This window comes from Psittacula echo (assembly GCF_963264785.1).
Source record: "Psittacula echo genome assembly, chromosome: 14".
NCBI classification, from domain to species: domain Eukaryota; kingdom Metazoa; phylum Chordata; class Aves; order Psittaciformes; family Psittacidae; genus Psittacula; species Psittacula echo.
Window position 1 is genome coordinate 5,763,042 of NC_137750.1, and position 19,721 is coordinate 5,782,762.

The 19,721-nt window shown below is 52.6% G+C and overlaps 1 protein-coding gene across 1 annotated transcript in view; it reads right to left on the reverse strand.

Annotated features, from left to right (window-relative positions):
- SLC39A11 (solute carrier family 39 member 11) overlaps positions 1-19,721 on the reverse strand; it is a gene marked incomplete at its 5' end in the record, with an annotated part of 74,805 nt that overhangs the window by 10,463 nt on the left and 44,621 nt on the right. The window contains one exon of the mRNA XM_080629502.1: positions 5,684-5,753. Coding sequence (XP_080485628.1) covers positions 5,684-5,753 — 70 coding nt within the window. The remainder of the gene's footprint in view (positions 1-5,683; positions 5,754-19,721) is intronic.

The following is a 19,721-nucleotide window of genomic DNA, read 5'->3' on the forward strand; positions in this document are numbered from 1 at the left end:
GGATCCCGGGAAACATGGAAATCCCCGAGCAGCCCCACCTTGCCTCCCATCCAGAAGTGCTTTTTCCATGAGGTGTTTCTGTGCACAGCCTTGATCTGATAAAGAACGAACTTGGGATTCAACCCCACGTTTTGATCTTCCTCAGCTCCACTATGGATCCATTCATAAGCAAGAGGCAGAGATTGCGGACGAGAGAAACACCCAGCGTGTCTTCTGCTGTCTCTCACTCAGACCACAATGATGTCCATTCATTCGGAGGGAACACAGTATAAAGTTTTTGCCTGGTTTCAATCTCCCTACATTAATCAAGCCTATTTTCTCTTTCCCAGCCTGAGAGACACAGCGTGGGAGGCACAGGCTGTCCCATGAAATAATATTTTCCAAGCCATAGTAAAGTCTGCCTGTCAACTCGAAGCCTCTTTCCTGTCTGTTTTACTGAAGCTGGACAGGAAACAATCTGTGGGCACAACAGATCAAAACAAGGCCAGCATTCCCAGCAACAGGGCTGATGAATGGGAAGCATTGTGCTGCAGTGGAGGAAACATCACCATCATCATGGGGGACGGGGGGGGAATAAAATATATCTGTTTACATCACTTCCACACGCACAACCCACTCCCCAGCTGCCCTAAATAGGAGCTTTCATTCAGGAGATAACCAGGCAGGTGGGATGTGGTAGGAGATGCAATGGTCCATCAGTCCAGAGTCTGTGACGGGCAAGGGCAAGCCTCAGTTAGACACCGTGCCCACAAACCCATGCACTTTTCCCCTTCCGTACATCCATGGTGACCAGTGATCAGACCCTGGACAAAGCCTGACCTGCACCTTGCAGAAGGGACTGCTGAAGGGGATCCACATGAACCCCGAGAACAGGGAAAGCTGCCATGAACAAACCTCCCCAAATGCCCCTGCTTTAAACCAGAGGCAGCAACTGACACCCTGCAGCCTCTCACTCCTACATGAGCTCAGCTTCATCCTAATTTGCCTACATCATTTTTAACCTCTCTAAATCATTTGCATCCACGGTATCCTATGAGGACCTGGTGCCCAGACCACCCATGACTTTTAGTCCTTTATATATAATATATATATATAATCATAGAATCATAGAATAGTTAGAGTTGGAAAGGACCTTAAGATTATACAGTTCCAACCCCCCTGCCATGGGCAGGGACACCTCACACTAAACCATGGCACCCAAGGCTTCGTCCAGCCTAGCCTTGAACACTGCCAGGGATGGAGGATTCACAACTTCCCTGGGCAACCCATGTATACATATATATATATATATATATATATGTATGTCATCTGCTCAAAGTACTTTATGGCATTTAACTCGATATTGGTTTCACTCAGTAAACATCCTCTCCCATTGGAATGAGCAGCCCTTTGCCAGGCACTTTGCCAGGGAAAAAGTCACATTTGGGAGTCCCATCAGCTCCAGGGTTTGTCCTGCAGCGGTGCAAGACCATGCGCCAGCCCCATATCCACTGAGAACAGGCTGATAGGAACATGGATGTTACCACCTAGTGTCAGACAGGAGAGGAGCAGCAATCGGGAATGAAGAGGATGGGGATGAGGACCTGGCCGAGGATGACTCTTGCTTTGTAAGTGTCAGACTGCAAGTCCAGAGCCTGTGAACCATCCTGGACACCTCCACCTCCTTGGCCAGCAGCAGGAACATGAGTTTTCTACCCCTATAACCGGGATGGGTTTAAAAACAACAATGCACAATACGCTTTTAGGGAGGAAGAGTGCAGAAAGAGTCCCTCTGTGCTTTGCTCTGTCTCCAGCCTTGGACATTTCTTTCCTGCCATTATACATTTAGAATTCAATTTATAAATTAAATGCTCCATCTGTCAAACTGAAACCTCTCTGCTTACCCAGGACCTGCAAACACCACCACTGTTGAAATGCTGTGCCCCATGGCAGGGAAGAAGCCTGAACTGAACTGCAAAGGGCCATGAGATGGATGGGGAGAGCAGAGGAGCTGGAGAAGGGAGAGGAAAGGGCACATGGAAGGGTCTGTTCCTACACCCAGCCCTGGGGAAGCCATGGACAAAGCACACCAGCATTGGCCAGCCCTGCCTGCACGCCCAGAGCAGCACAAATTCAGCCTGTCCTGGTCTCGGCAGCCCATCTGGTTCCTGTTAAATCAGCCACACAAGGTGGAGAGGGTTTCCTCCCCCCGCGTTACAGCGTGCAAAGAGGGGGAGGCAAAACAGCTTTTTTAAGGCATGGCTGCCCTTCTCTTCACCTTCCTGCCTGGAAGGCAGCCAGGAGCAGCTCCTGCCTCCCTGCCCACATCTGGAGGGAACCTTCCCCTCGCTGGGCTCACTGCACCAGGCACTGCTGCTCTGTACAGGCGCCTGTACCCCAGGCACACACTCATCCTGGGTCTCACTCCTGTCATCACAACAGCATTGTCCTGAGCCACTATTTCCAGCCTGTGGGGCTTTCCAATGCTTTTATCCTTGCAAGGAACCAAGCAGATGAATCAGGTTTGCAGCAGGCAGGGATGCTCTGGAGCAAGGAGGGATGCTCCTGCCTAAGGATGAGCAGGGGCTCAGCCTTCATGGAAAACACCCCAAATGCAGACATTAGGTCATCCTAAACCCCATCTAAACCACCATAAAACCCACATCACCTTCCTAACAAAGGCTTGAACGTGCCACCCAGCCAAAGGAGCACCAATACCACCTGCACACAAAAGCCAAGAGCCGAGATCTCAGCTTGCTCGGACACAGGACCACGCTTCACTCGCATCCTCTGATCAGCCAAATGAAGGGGGCTCCCCTCACACTGCAAACCCATACATGAACCAACTCACAAGGCGAGGGGCTGAATCCCAGGGTGAGCACTGGCACTGGAGAACAGAGGAGCCAGACCGCAGGAACGGAGCCTGCACACCCGGTGGCAGCAAAGAAACACAGACGAGCACGGGCAGGAGCCTGGCAGGCAGTACCGAGAGCATCCGGGGAGATGAATGGACGGGGGAGCCGAGAGGGACGGATCCTGCAAGCCAGAGGTAAGAGGCAGCACCTTCCCAAAGGCCAGAGTCAGGGGATGGCAGAGGCGATGTCAGCACATGCAAAGCACCGGGTGTTTAAAAAGGTGAGAATCCCACCCTGCTTCCTCATCATCCTGGGTTTGGTTTTTAACCAAACCCCAAAGCACTTCCATGAAAGAGGAGCGATTTGGATTTGACATTAGGAAGAGGTTTTTCCCTGTGAGGGTGCTGAGGCGCTGGCACAGGGTGCCCAGAGAAGCTGTGGCTGCCCCATCCCTTGCAGTGTTCAAGGCCAGGTTGGACACGGGCTTGGAGCAAGCTGCTCCAGTGGAAGGGGTCCCTGCCTGTGGCAGGGGTTGGAACTGGAGGAGCTTTAAGGTCCCTTCAACACAAACCAGGCTGGGATTCTCTGATTCTATAATTCGATGCAAACAGCCCTTCAGGATACATCACGGTCACGTCTCACCAGGGCTGGAATGAATTCAGGCTCCTGCCGAGATTTCACCCCTCTGGGAGCAACGCAATCAGGCAGCAGCTCCCTGAGCAAGCCACAAGTCAGTGAGGAAGGTCCTCTGATGAGCGTGGCACATCCCAGCCCCTGCAAACATCCCCAGGCATCCTGCTCGGGCTCCACACGCACCAGAGTGTTCATAACCGCTTCTGCACGATCCAAGGTTTGAAGGGAAGAGCCTTCCAGAGGCGGCTCAGCTCACTGCTAATGCAGTTATTCACACCCGGGGGGCACAGAGGCAGGATGGAGGAGGTAAAACTGAGTCACACAGCTCCTTCCTTACAGCCCTGTGTCAAAGTAATGGACACAAGGGGGATCACGACCATCGTGTCCTCAAAGAGGTTGGCAAAGGAGCGATTTCCCCTTCAGCTGTGCCAAAAGAAGTGGTTCTGTTCGTCACATTGGCTCACAGCAAGTATAATCCCACTGGTTTTTAAGCCTTCATAACACAAATCAGTCACCTAATATTTTACTCTTGGACACTTCCCAAATGGCTTCATGGCAAAGCGGCTACACTGAGTGATTCAGGGGCTGCCTGCAGCTGACAGTGACAGCCGGATTGATGGCAACCAAGTTATTTTGTCTCCTTTTGCAGCTGACTACATTTGCATTGGTATGTTCATGGTGCAGACTCCACCTTTCATCTAACTTGATTAATGCTGTTGTAAATACAGAGAAAGAACCAGCTGCTTCTGGCTTTTTAGCTTCGACCGAGCAGCTGATGAAAACAACTCCTTTTGTTCAAGCATCCCTACAGCCTCTGCAGACTTTATGAAGAGCCTTTTATTCGAAAAGGTTAGAGAAAGTCAGTGTTTGGAGCTGGTGCATCCCGCTGGCCTCCCCACAGAGCTAGAGGGTACCTGCTGCAATCAAAGTGCCTGGGGCAGCGCACCCGGTGCTGTCAGGTTGGGTCCCCCATCAGCCAGGGATGTAACAGGGCATCAAATAGAGAAGGCTTTGCTTGTGTCCTTGCAGGGTTCTCGTAAGCACGGCTTCTGCCTGGCCAGGGGAGCCTGGCGGGCTCCAAAACCAGCTCAGGGACCCACAGAGCCTGTGGCAGGAACAAGGCAGCCGAGATAAAACAGCATTTCCATCCATAAACCATAAGGGCTGGGCAGGCTGTTCACTGACCAAACACACCGCACATCCCCAGCCACACAGACCACTGGTAAAGGAAGGGAGAAGAGAACACGGTGTGCTACGAGGCTGGGATGTCGGAGAAAGGAAAGAGTCTGGTAACAGAGCACGGAGGAGCCTGGCCAGGAGATGCCATTTGTGAACCAGCCACCAAGAGGTGCCAGCAGCTCTCCCAGAGCCCCGGCAGCTCCTCCAGCTCCCACTTCCCACCAGATTCTTCCTTTCCCCCATTTCTTCAGCAATGCCCAGTCCTAGCTCTGCCAGGGGCAGCCACTGACCCCGTACACCCGGGGTTTGCTCCCAGTCGGGGTGAAAACGCACCCAAAGCCCAAAACCTGACCCCAGGCAGTTTGGAGGAGCTGAACTACCCCCTTGTGCTCCCAGCAGTCCTGAGAGAAGCACAAAAGGGTTTGCCTTGTAGCAAGGGGACAATGCTGGCCCGGGCAGGGATGCCGGGGAGCAGGGATGAGGGGAGCAGGGATGAGGGGAGCAGGGATGAGGGGAGCAGGGATGAGGGGAGCAGGGATGCCGGGAGCAGGGATGCTGGGGAGCAGGAATGCTGGGGAGCAGGAATGCCGGGAGCAGGAATGCTGGGGAGCAGGGATGCCGGGAGCAGGGATGCTGGGGAGCAGGGATGCCGGGAGCAGGGATGCCGGGGAGCAGGGATGCCGGGAGCAGGGATGCCGGGGAGCAGGGATGCCGGGAGCAGGGATGCCGGGGAGCAGGATGCTGGGGAGCAGGGATGCCGGGAGCAGGGATGCGGGGAGCAGGGATGCCGGGGAGCAGGGATGCCGGGAGCAGGGATGCTGGGGAGCAGGGATGCTGGGGAGCAGGATGCTGGGGAGCAGGGATGCCGGGAGCAGGGATGCTGGGGAGCAGGATGCTGGGGAGCAGGGATGCCGGGAGCAGGGATGCGGGGAGCAGGGATGCCGGGGAGCAGGGATGCCGGGAGCAGGGATGCCGGGGAGCAGGAATGTGGGGAGCAAGGATGTCGGGAGCAGGGATGCCGGGGAGCAGGATCTTACCTGGCGCTTTGGAAGGTTGCAGATGCGGATTTTCCAATAGCCCCAAATCCAACTCCCACTGCCAGACCCTCTGAAACAATAAGGAAGAAATCAGTGAGGTCAAACCCTACCACAGCCCTGAGATCCCCCCTCCTCCTGCGCGTCAATGGAGCACAGAGCGGTGTGAGCAGGAACACAGGACTCCAGGCTTGGTCATTACCATTAACTGTGTTTAACCTGAGCTTAAAGCAGAGCCTGCCCAGGAAGCTTCCCCTCTGTGAACTCAACCAGGAGTTTCTTAGGAAGTCAGTGCAGAGATTTCTGTATTTGGTGCATTGAGATGAGCTCTTAGGCAGAAGCTCTTCCCTGTGAGGGTGCTGAGGCGCTGGCACAGGGTGCCCAGAGAAGCTGTGGCTGCCCCATCCCTGGCAGTGTTCAAGGCCAGGTTGGACACAGGAGCTTGGAGCAAGCTGCTCCAGTGGAAGGTGTCCCTGCACATGGCAGGGGTTGGAGTTGGGTGAGCTTTAACGTCCCTTCCAACACAAACCAGTTTGTGGTTCTGTGAGTGCACTGGAGGGGAGAAGGTGCCAACCCTCACCAGCTGGAAGGCTGTTTTAATGAGGAGCAATGCAGTGCGAAACACCAAAGTCTGTTAAATAATGTTCAAGGTCATCAAATACCCGTGCATAGCGGTGTCTCTGCACGGCGCAGATGGACTGGTACCGCAGCTGGCTGCAGAGGAACCAAATGCCAACTTCTCCCATGAAGTCCTCAGAAGCACTGCTAAGGCAGGACCAGGCTCCCAGCAATGCCACCTCCCTGTGTGCAAATCCCAGCACTACAGCAACCAATCTCCAAGGCAGAAGGAAACCCAACCTCCATGAGCGAACTCCCATCGTGTGGATGATTTCAGATTCCAGCTCTTCCCAAATCCCAGAGAAACCAGGCAAGGAGCATTCCCAGGAGGGCAGCGGGTGCGGGAGATCCACGAGCCACCACTGCCTCTTCCATCATGCTTCATATCCCTCCCACTCCCCTCTGTCCCTCTCTCAAACTTCCCTTCCCACCACGGGCACAGCTCCCTCAATCCTCCCAGGAATCAGAAATACCTCATTTTTAGCAGGCATCAAACCATTGCTGCTTGGTTTTCCACTCTTCAAAATCCCCTGTTTTGTTTTGGCAGCCTCAGGGGGGGATCAGCAAGGAAGGAAAGAGCATTCAAAGAACAAAAGCTAAACCTGTTTGTGGAGCTGCCTGAGTTTTACAGCCTTCAAAGGAGGCAATTACCCGCTCCAGCTGCTGGCAGCCACTCGAGGGGACAGTGGGGACTATTGAGATGAGCATTGAAGCAGGTTGGAGATGTCACTGAGGGTGTTTACCTGCACCCTGGAGGATGAGGTCTGGGAAGAAGAGGACCATGTGTGTGGTTCTGGTCTTCTGAATTTCCTGTTGCCTTGGAAACGCACCATAAAAAGCAGCACTAACTCTGCTAATCACAGCATTTGCATCCTTGAGTCCAGGCGCAGCGTGGAGAACTGAAACACTCGGCAGCTCCTCCGAGCCTGGATCCACAGCTTGTGCCAAGGCATGGGATGGAGACAGGGAAAACAACAGCAGCAATCCCCAAGTGCAGGGTTATGGGGTAAGGAGGCTCCCAATTATCCCTAAAATACAAATCCGGGGGAACCTGGCCTTGAACACTGCCAGGGATGGGGCAGCCACAGCTTCTCTGGGCACCCTGGGCCAGCGCCTCAGCACCCTCATAGGGAAGAGTTTGCTCAGGGAAGCCAGGTTGGATGGGGCTTGGAGTGGAAGGTGTCCTTGTGATCCAGTCTGTGATTCTATGGAAGCAACATTCAATGTACAAAAGTGCTTGTTTGTGTGAATCACAAAAATAGCTTTGACAGAGGGGAAAAACCGCAACGATTTCCCCGCTGCAAAACAAGCCTCACGGAATAAGAAACTCAGCAGCACAATTAATGAGAGTGCAAATCACAGACACACGGAAACAAACCCTGGGAAATGAAAATCAACAGATGGTGTGTAGAGAACTGCTTGTTTGGAGAGGGAGAAGCAGCCCAGGGTGGAAGCTGCAGCAGGGTGGAGATGCTCCCCAGTGCAGAGAGAAGGTGACACAGCAGCCCCTGGCCGTTGGCTTGTCCAGGTCCCCTCATCCCACCAGAGGACACAAGAGCTGGGGCAGGATGAGTACGAACATGAACTGGCCAATGGGCTGCTACCCCCAGAGCATCCGATGGGAACTCACCACCAAGTATCTGATGTCACACAGGGTCCAGAAAGCAGGGACCATCCCAGCACACCCCAATGCTCAGGAAGCCTCTACCTCTATGTAGTAGATACCGTGTGATGCACTCAGCCCACCGCTGTGATTTGTTTCAAGTATTTCTTTCAGACAAGCCCACCAAGATTACAGAACCACCTCACTGCTTCAGCAACACAGCTTCAGCCTCTTGCAAAGATGTCAGACCTCCAATTGACTCTGTTTTGCAGGTAAGGAAGCAGATACACAAAGCTCTACATGGAAAACAAGCAGAAGGAGCTTGCTGCCAGTTTGCCCATGCTCAAAGCTCACTGCCTGCTCAGCCCTCCGGTTGCAGCTCCTCTCCCATGTATTGTGCACATCACCCTCCAATTATAAATAGCTTGAGTGGCTTCTTCAGGTAGGAAAAGATACAGAAAGAGAAAGGTTAATATTTCTATGTCAACCACTTACGGATACGCTGCACTGAAGGCTCTGCAAACGGATGACTAAGACATCAGGTCACTGACAATGGGAATGGGAGAGCAGATCTTACCTGCTGAAGGGTCAGGCATCAGCTTGAAATAAAGAGCCCAGCATGATTTCTGGTTCTCAGCATCGCTGTGAGCAGAGGAGCACAGTCCGGGGCAACCCTCATCAACTGAAGGATCCACCAGGGGCCACCCCTCTGTGGAGGGCAAGGTGAAAACCCCACAGCTTGGGATGGGACAGAGAGTGGAAAGAAGCCATGCGTGTCCCATAGGAAAATCTCCATGTCAGACAGGGGTTTTCCCAGGATTTCAGTTGTCAGCCCCTCCTGCAAACAGTGATGGAGTGGGAAGAGCCAGAGGCCCCGTGCACCCCGGTTAGCTGGAGGGCCCACATGGTGACAGCACCAGGCTGAGGTGCTCATTCAGCATCCTTGTGCAGAGTTGCAGAACAAAGGAAACAGAATATGACCAACCTCAGCCACTGCCAAGGAAACGAGTCTATTTAGCCTAAACGAAGGGATTCTGCCTCTCTTGGGCTTCCCTGGCTTTACCATTCAAGACACTTTATCCTGATAAGGTGTTACCCAGGGATCAGACTAAGCCTATGCTAACTTAAGGATCAGCTCTGTCAGCAGTGCTCCCTGCAGACATGTGGTTCTTCTTGCTTTCTGAGGAAGAGAAAGAAAAAGCTTCAAAACCTCCAACTGAAAAGCAATAACCACGCTGGAGCATCACTACAGAGACTCCTGTTAATACTCAATAGCTAGAGATAGGTTATGCTGCCTGCTGATCATGGTGGTGAGCGCAAAAAGCATGATATCCGTATGTGCCCTTACATACTACATCTGATATACAGACCTGATCTAAAGCAGTGAAAGCAAATTAAGCAAGCTGTGATTTTAAACCCCACTGAGGGCAGCGTAAGCAGCCAGGCAGGGATCCCAGCCCTGCCTCTCCGTCAGCAGCCAGGAAAACCCAGGGTGTGGGTTTGGGGGGCTCCTCAAGATCCTGCCATTGCCAGCTCCATGAAATGAGCTTCCCAGCCACCACGGGAAGCCACTCGGGATCCTCAGGAGGCATGTTCACAACAGCAACTGAAAATAAAAGCCCTTGAAACCCCCCAGAGAGCCAAAGCAGTAAATTGGAAGCACCGCTCACAGGGCACTGATAAATTGGAGGCAAGCAAATTAACCCCAGTTATGAAGTTACTGTTATACACCACAAAAAGCAAGAATATAGGCAGTGGATAGAGGACAATACTATAGAATCCCAGACTGGTTTGGGTTGGAAGGGACCTTAAAGCTCATCCAGCTCCAACCCCTGCCACGGGTAGGGACACCTTCCACTAGAGCAGCTTGCTCCAAGCCCCTGGGTCCAACCTGGCCTTGAATAACAGCCTACAGGAATGTTAAAAAAGAGGAATCCACTGAACAAAACCCCCTTCTCTCCCATATCAGTTTGTCAGCACGTAGGCAGGATTTCAGGGATAAAGCACTGACGTTGCAGCATCCCAGAGCTTGTGCTTTGTCTGGGATCACCGCTGTAACAGGGACTGGTTTCCAGGCAGTAATGCCCTCCAAGTCTCATCTCATGTACAAACGTGTGGCACCAGGATGCCACAGGCAGAGCTGACCCTGCTCCTGTGGAGCAGCATCAGACACAGATCTGTTTGTTATCCATCAGTTTATCCCATGCTTCTGCTCTCCGCAAGGATGCAGCAGCACAGCCCACCCGTGGGGGTCTTTGCCTACAAAATGCCCCTGCAGGAAACTGCTCCGGGGATGCAGCACAGCCCTGCCAGGCAGGAGGAGAATCCACAGGAACAATGAAACAAGAGTAACTCACAAATCCCACAGTCTGACTGGAAGCAAAATCTCGGGCTTGGAGGGAGGGCAAAGAGCAGGGGAAAAGCAGGTTTGTAAATAGCTTCTACCTAGAGCAGAAATCCCACAGCTCTGCCTGGCAGGACATGGGCTTTGTGGGGCAGACGAGGGGAGTGTGGCTCAGCCGAGGTTTGTGCCTGCAGGGCTTTGAGAGAAATAGAATTACAGATTGAGCAGCAGTAAATGCCTTTGTGAGCAAAGGAGAGAGTCCTGTCTCATGTACAGCTGCTGAGAATCCCCTTTGCATGAGCTAACACATCCCTGACACAACACAGGACCACGCGTGCCAACATGGACATGGACCAGAGCCATGCTCAAGGGGTTCATGGCAAAAGCATCCCCTGATTAACCAAAGCAAACACTGCCAGGCTCATCAACGGCTGCCCAAGTCCTTCTTCCCTGTAATCCCAAAAGCTGGATGTACCTCAGTGTTTAACACCCCCTGACCCATGTTCAGCAGCAAGGCTGGGACCCTGCATCCCTCACCAGCACATCAAGCCTGGCAGCAGCATCCACAGAGCCAGGAGTGACATGATCTCCTCCAGCGAGGAGTTCTGAAGCTAATTCTCCTGGGTCAGCGAATGAACACGCTTCCTTTAGGAAGGTACTACGGATGCCAACGTGTCATCAATTATTCATCCTGCTCTTTGAAGAACTGTTAAGCTCCTAGTGGGAAATTAATCTTGCTATAATGAGGTTTGTATTTCTAGGAGAGCTTAAGCATGTCCCTGTCGCCACTATTCAAACTCGTTTTCCCCCAAGACTGAATTCCAGCTCCCGCCAGGTAACATCATTTTGCCATTACTGCACCAGGAAGTGCAGAGATTATCAGATTTCAGCAATTTCTATGTTTCTGGAGGTTAAAGTCATTTTAGAAAGGCTTTTTTTTTGGCTATTTTAACTAAAGCCTTAAAGCAGTGGAAACACAAACCCCACAGTGGCTCCAGAGGCAGCCCTGTTTGGCCACCATCCACACACACACAGAGCAGTACATCCCACCAGCTCTGATTCTGGAAAGCAGCTTTTCCCCCCAGAGGCCCCCAGGCAGCCCTGGCACAAGACCAGAGGTCCTGGCATGGCAGTGTGAGTGCTTTTACTCTTGACCTACCATTCTCCACATCGTGTTTCTCTTCCACATCCATAACCACAGCTCTTCCAAGGGAAAAGCTCTTCCAGATCCTGGCACAACTTCCCCATAAGAAGCTGCCTGGCCAGATTTCCACTTCCCTGTGCAGTGCAGGAGTGGAGGACACCATTTACCTCCTGCTTCAGCCCAGGAACCTCCTCTGAATGCCAGCAACACATTCCCGCTTCCCAAGACTTCCAGCAAAAAGCATTACTGCAAGAGCATGGTGATGCCAACCCCCCCAAAACCCCACATCCCCGGCTCCCCAATTCCCTCAAAGCAGCAAGACCAAAGGTGCCTTTTATAGACCCCATCAGCACGTGTAAGGTTTTCCATTCCCATGCTAGAAACTGCTCTGCCCATGCACCTTCTGGTCCCACGCTGATGGCACCCATCACGGCTGCTACCTGACTTCATGGAATCAAAGCATGCCACAGCTGATGGTAACAGACTGCTGCTGGCTGGAGCCTGACTTCAGCTCACCCGGGTGGGATGCAGGCTTGTGCTGTTGCCCCAGAGCCAGACACAGCTCTGCAGAGGGGTCTCACCAGCATGGAGTAATCCTTGTCCTCTAAACGGGCAGGGGAAGTGGATCCAGGGAGCAGCAGTCCCTTGAGCATTAGGTTGTGATGAATTACCAGCAAGCAGTGGCAGTGCTTCACCTCACGGGAGCCTTCACCACGTGTACGAGCTGTCCAGAGATTCCATAGCCAAGAGGAGCTGTAACAAAGCCATATTGGCCAAGCAGGATTTCCACTTGTTTGATGCAGAAGCAGCAGCTAAGGAGGCCAGAGCACTCCTAATCATCATCCTACCCCAAAATCCTTTCACCAGAACACAAAGAGAGAATCTAAATTAGTAATTTCCATTGTACAGCAGCATGTCTTATTATTTGTGGTATGAATTATTCACTCATTCCCTCTCCTCCCCTGGGTTCCCGATGAACAACAGCTTTTGTTTGAGGAGCGTATGTTGGGATGGGGAAGTGGCCGGGTCCCTTCTCCCTGTGGATCCACAGCGCTCCCATCCTGACCCTGCCAACAGACAGTGACAGGACAGAGAGAACAAAACCCAGGGCACCAGCTGGATTGATCTGCTCAGACAAAGCAGTCCTGGGCAATCATTATTCTCACCACTACTTGCGGCCATGGGCAGATGCAGGCAGTGAACAGGCAGAGCTCTGAAGCCCCACTGATCCCAACCCTCCGAAATGCTGCTGTGGAATAAGGAATGGGAGAAATGAACCCATTTTGGTGCTTTCCTACACTGTAACATCCTAGAAGGAACAAACAAAGGTGTAAGCATGGCTGGACACATCGTGCAGAGCTGCCTGCTCCAGCACAGCCGGTCCTGAGGGATGCCCTGTGGTGCCTCACTTGGGTGATCCTGTATTTATGGGGGAAATAAAGGGGGGTTGGGCAAAATCCAATACAGGTTTGTATGGACGGCAGCAGCAGGGAAGCACAGCAAAGCCAGGCAGCTGGAAAACAGTGAGAAATTGCCTTTTGGGGCAGGGAATTACAGTGAAGCCACCCCAGACCTGCTTCAGCATCGCACATCAGCTCAGCTCCTCTCTCCTGCTCCAGGCAGAGCTCTATAAACCCCTTGGGAACCTACCCATTAGAGGCATTAATTACTAAAGCACCGACTCAGCAGTGGCTGAGGCCCGTGACGCGCACACACGAAGCTGACAGAGGTGAAACACCTCAAAAGGCTCCAACATGCCCACACAGCTCAACTGCACCGCTTTCATTTCCAGAGACAGAAAACTAACGGTGCAGCTCAGCCTCGGAGTTATCCAGGGATTCACAGATGGGTCCCATCAAGGTTGTGCAAGAGGTGATGACAGACAGAGATGATGGCAGGGTCCATGTGGCCATTCCCTGGAAAAGCAAACAGCCCAAATGCCCAGCTCACCCATGCTTAACAGCAGGATAGACACAAAGCAAGGCAAACCATATTGCTGTGTGCGATGCCATGGACTTAAAATGCCATTAAAAGGGGATTTTAAGCCCCTGAATGCCTTATCCTGAGGGGGTCCAAGGAATTTCATAGGAGCTTTGTCTGAAAACAGGCTCCAGAATTAGGTGCTCGCATTGGTGCAACCAGAAAGCTGAAGGGGTTTGCTTGGGATTGAAATGAGGGCACCAAAGAGCCCACACTGCTCAGAGCAAACCTTTTAGGATGTGTCACAAGGTGACTGTGGGCAACTCACGGCAACAGACACAGGAAGAAACCAGCCCAAGAGAAGCCTTCCTCAAGGATTTGTGTCCATTAAACAAAGTGGAATTTGGGTAGCACAAGGCAATTCCCCTAACGCCACCTCCTGGTTTAACCTGCAGGAGCCAGACCATCTCCATCCCGTCCTGTTCCACTTTCCTACAAAGCACAACAACGTGAAATAAATCCTTTCAATCCATCAAGCTGCAGCGGCCAAACAGGAGCTGATGGGGCAGCACAGGGCCACTGCTTACACCAGAGGTACCCGGTTTAAAGAATCAGAGTAAGCGCCCAGCATCCCAGAGCTGCTCCATCACAGGAACGCTTCTCTGGGAGAAGAAAACTCTCCCAAATTAACCAACCAGAATGACCCTAAAAGCAGGGACTGATCCATGCTGGAAACAGGCTCTTCCCGACCCCACACAACCCGAATCCATCCCAAGTATTTAATGTTTCATTTCCAGCACAAGATGATTTCTCAGGCCACTGCTCACCGCCGTCTAATGCAACAGACCTGCGAGATCTGGTGGAGATAAGGATGACGAGCAGGCTCCCCATGCATATTTCAGCAGGCTTTCATTCCAGCTGGTGAAAATACTGTCTTTAATTGGCTGTTGTCACCTCCGTGGCTGTTACCACTTATAAAACAACCGATCCCCAACTCGAAACGATGCCTCAGAGATAAATGAACATTATCAGCTCCCCGCTGGCTTCGCAGGTGTCTGGGCACATATTAGTTTTTGAAATACGAGCTGCTGTCAATGGGGTATCACAGACCCCGCAGCTCTCATCCCCCTGCCCATGTTCCCCCCCTCCTTTAACAGTGCCAGTGTGATGGGCTGCAGAGGGAAACTTCCCACCGTGCCCACATAATACATGGAATTACACTGACATCAGGCTGTTATTCACACACAGAGCACCCCAAAGATCTGTCTGCCCAGGAGGAGCAAAGGGAAGATCCAAGGGAGCCGAGCTGGTGGCCACGGAGCCATAAGCAGCCCAGAGCCAGGGCACTTCCCATTGATGTACACCTTGACTCTATGTGTATTGGCATCTTGCACACCAGGTAATGATCCTGCTTTCCAGGCCTTGGATGCACAGAGGACAAGGAAACGGCGATGCATAGCATGCACAGGCACCCAGGAGAGCCCTGTTGTGCCCATGGGAGGATTTCTCTTTAGTTTCTACATTCACAGGATGAGGTTTTTGCTGGTGGCATCTTCCCCTTGAGTCCTGAGAGCATTACCTATGGCTGAGGCTGCTGCCTGCATCCTCCTCCTGGCACCATCACCCGGCTGCCTCCCCACGCTTTCCACCCCTCAGCACAGAAGCTTAACAACTTTGAGCAAGTGACTTCAATCCATTGAGGTGCTTAATAGGTGAAAATGTCAAAATACATGCAGATAAGGTGACAATTAATGGGAGGTTTAATGAAAGGTTAAAGCCGCCTTTCCCCAAGCGCGTGCGGCTGCGCTGCTCCTGATCCCACATGAGTCACCGCTGTGTGAAACCCCCCGATGAGCCCCCAGCTCTGCCTCCATGGGCTGCATCTGAGCTGACCTTTCTCCTCTGCCGCTTCACAGGGCCATCACAGCACGGCATCATCGCAAACAACAGCCACTCAATCCCTGACGCATCCATGCCCAAGGGTCCCTCTGGAAATCAAACCAGAGATGTGCTGCGCAGCAGCCTCACAAAGCCACGGCCCAGGCTGGTTCTTCTCCCCGGAGCAGAAAGTGCTGTGAGAAACTCATGACTGCTCAAACACGCATCTCCACATCCTCCCAAGCTGTGAGCGCAGGCTGAGCCGGTCCCTCGGCTCCCCTCGACCCTCTGCAGCATTTCAACTCCATCAAATCACTGCACACCTGCTCAACCTTCCCTCATCCACATCTTTTTCACCCTCTTGTCTCAAACACAAGGTGCAGAGAAATCATCTTCTCCTTTTTTCTCACTCAAAATAACACCTCCTAGAAACTAAAGGTGCTCCAAGAGTGCCCAAGAGCAGCCATCAGAAGCAAAGCAACCCGCAGAAGGGATGGTGGAAGGAGATTTGCTGTAATTTCAGAGAGAGGCATCACACAGATTAATCAGTGCAGCTAAACAGCTCCTATTCTCACGCTCTGCTGAGCCCCAGTGGGTGCCAAGCACTTATTAAAGTCAACAGTGGTAAAATAGTCTCCGTTTCAGCAGATCAATAAAAAAAGCCCATCATTCAAAGTGAATGTTACCAGCTTTTAATGGGGCTCTGAGAATATTCATAGAAATAATCACTTTGCTTTATAATTGAGATGCAATATCACACTCGCAGCCCCAGCTCTCTCTCGGGAGGCTGAGTGCATGGGAGCGCCTGGCCCAGGAGAATTAATTCAATCAGTTTTTGCTAATGACAAAGGAACCAGCCTGGAAATCACCCCCTCCCAAGGAACACCAATCTGGCACCACAGTGTGCAACTGCTGTGCTGCTCCAGCCATCCACAAACCTCTCTCTGCATCCCCTCCTCCTCCACATCCTCAAATTCACCATCATCTGAGGACCAGCTCCAACACAGAAGATACCAGCTTAGGTTTGGGTCTGACGGACAAGCTCTGTCTGAGCTTTGTTCAAGGTTTAAAGAGCTGCAGGCTGCAGCATCCCATCGCGCACCCACTGATGGATCACATTGAACCGGGACCTGGGTTGGGAGATGTCACACCACCCCGCGGCTCAGGTACAAACCTCACTGTGAAGCTCCCTTCTCACTGGTGGGAAGACATCCTTTTGCTTCGGCCACATCTCCACCAGTTGACAACCAAGCAGCACATTGCACACCTACATCACGCACCCACAGCCCTCAATGCATGGAGCTGGTTTTGACAGGCCAGCCAAGGAGTGATGGATGGGACTAAATCACTGTTCACCACTGGAGATGTCCACAGCAGGGGCATGGCCAAGCAGTGACAATGCTGGGATCCCCACAAGCTTCGTCCACCTGGCTGGATCCCCATCAACGGTGTGCAGTGATGGAGCTCAGGGATGCAGCTCCTATTTCCAGCATTAGATGCCTGCACAAAAACACCCATCAGCCAACAACCAGAACCAAACCTCACCGTCTGTTCCTCTCCCCCCCAGACAGTCATAAAGCTGGAGACACAAATGGACATTAAAACTGGGCAGAGCTGGAAGAAGCCATAAAGAAAAGCAGCATCCAGGCGGCCCCCATCCCCAGGCAGGCAGAGCCCCCTCCTGGGGCCACCCCCAACCCCAGGGTGCAGAGGGCAGCAGGCAGGTCTCACGCTATCCAGGCTAAGGGCACTCAACTGAACCATCCTCCTTCCCAGGCGAAGCTGCAAACAAGCGTGTTTCAAATCAATGTGACATTTAGCATCCTTTGGTGCAGACTTCCCTTCTACCCCTGCTTCCTCGGGACAGAACAGCAGCAGCAGCACCGGCTGCCAGACTCTGCTCCTTCCTTAGGGATGGAGAAGTGCCGCAGAGCTGCTGCAGGGACGCGCAGGACGTGCTGAAGTCAATCACCAACACGAGGAACTGCTGCTGTAAGTAAAGGACTTGGTCGCGCCTCGATGATGGGGGACACAAGCAGGGTGCCAGCGCTGTAAACCCTGCACTCTCTCCTCTGCACTGAGCTATGTCTTCCCCCACAGCATCAGCCAGAATGTGACCTACAAGCTTTGGGGCTACATCTCTTCTAAGAAGAAGGAAGGTCCCCAAAACACTGTAACAAGCCAAAGCACAGCGCCAGGACCAAACCTCAGTGCAGCCAGCTGCCTCTTGCTGCCATCTTCAAGCATGGTCCCAAAGGGGGTGAATTTAGATGCCGTCATCTAAGGATGCAGGGACTTTCCCCCTGATACAGCACAGCTTCTCAGGACACTCATTCAGCTTTCCCATCGATGTCACCACCTGTCAGTTTCTCCATTTACATTTTTTCCCTCCTGCCCACAGCAATATCCCACCATCCCTGCCTCCTCTCCGGCACCTCTGCCGCCAAGGCTGAATTTGTTCAGTATTTAGCTCACACACACTGCTCTGCTCCTTGCTTTGTTCTTTCTTATTAAAAGAAAACAGACTCCAGCTTGTTTCTGGCAAAGGGAACTGAAGATAAAGCCTCAGGTGAAGCCACGTGAGGTTTGGGGGTGAGCAGGGGATGTCGGTGCTCTGTGCATGCTGCAGCATCACTGACACATCCCATTTACTTCCCCCCAGACACCTCCACTGAACAGCGACACTTGAGGCAGAAACGCTGCAGAAACTGAAGCAGGGACAAACAGGGACTGATAGAACTGAATACAGAAGAGCGAGGTTTGTTCCTGCAGGAAGGAAAGGGCTGGAGCAAAGGGGATGGCTCCAGCTCTGTGTGCAGCTCCTGGGAATGTTTATGGCATGTGCCAGGGTCTAGGATCACCCTGCCCTGCCCATATTGCAAAGAAACAAGAGAATGCAGGTTTCCTTGGCAACATCAGGGTGGCTGGAAGCATCACCTTGTGCCTGTGACAACTGGGATCAGCTTCGTTGCCTCCCCAGGAGCAAGAGCAGAAGGGGGTACATCAGTGGGGATGCTCCTCGGGGTGACCAGGGATGGAGCATCATGCTCCTCAGGGAAGCACAGAGCCCACAACACCCCTGTGAGCACCACGATGCCAATAAGAGCCCCAAGGCACAAAGACTGTTGCAGAACATGGCCTTGGTCCTGTTCTCCTCACCTAGAGCAGCACAAGCACTCAGGGCTCCTGCAGCATCTCCCCATCAGAGGAACCCCCAATCTCACGCAGCCTGGAGACCACCATGGCTGGGCTCAGAGCAAAGCAGACCCCACCAGAAGCTCCCCATGGAGCCAGCAGTGGCCCCAGGAGCTCCATCCCACCGGGCTCTCCTCCTCCCTTCTAAACAGGCACAAAGAGAAAGGCGGTTCTACTCACACCTCGCTAATTGTTATTTGTGATACACCAGTAACATTTTAATTAATCTGAAGTCTTCAGCATAACAACCACCCGAGGTACAAAGATAAACCAGAATCAACAGGGCTTGATTAAATGCATAATTAATGTTTCACTAAACCCAGCATATATGAATATTAATTACCAGCAATAGTCTGTGGTTTGGCATCTCCTGTCATCATCAATTTATTCCTTACGTTGCCATTCCCGGCCCTGGAACAAATGAACCAACCTCTGGCTTGCCAGCAGAGCCCACTAAATACAACTGAATGCAAGAGGCTTGTCTTTACATTCCACTGTGTCACCCACACATTAACTGCCTTCCAGCATGTTGGCCTGAAGAGAGATGCACTGCCAAGGCTGAAGCGTGTTCAGCCCAAAATGGGACTCAATATAAAGAAAACTGTTGTTTGCTGGCAATACAAGAAGAAGACCAATCCCCACCAGTGAGAGAGGAGAACAGGGATGGACCTGGTCCTGGTGAAGGTTTTAGAGTCATAGAATCCCGGATGGTTTGGGTTGGAAGGGACCTTAAAGCTCATTCAGCTCCAACCCCTGCCATGGGCAGGGACACCTTCCACTGGAGCAGCTTGCTCCAAGCCCCTGTGTCCAACCTGGCCTTGAACACTGCCAGGGATGGGGCAGCCACAGCTTCTCTGGGCACCCTGTGCCAGCGCCTCAGCACCCTCACAGGGAAGAGCTTCTGCCTAAGAGCTCATCTCAGTCTCCCCTCTGGCAGGTTAAAGCCATTCCCCTTGGCCTGTCCCTACAGGCCCTTGTCCAAAGTTTTAACCACCAGACAAAGGGACTTCAGAGTTTGGGCTCAGATGTGACAACACCACAGGTTTCAGGGGACCAAAACCACCTCCTGCCCATCACAGCCCCTGGGCAGACCCAGGATCCAGCGAGGTGAACACAGACAGGAGCAGCCACCCATGGGCTGCATCCTCCTTGCTGCAGCAACCAGAGCATCGCACAGAGGCACGGAGCATCCCTGTGCATCTCCCCAGCACAGGCCCTGCCGCCCCACGCGCTCCCTGAGGTGTCATTACTCTGCGGGAGCCTGCACTAATTACAGTGTCAGCCTTGTGCTGCAGGGCTGCTAATTGAGGTAGAGCATTACAGTGTTTCCAAACCCGGA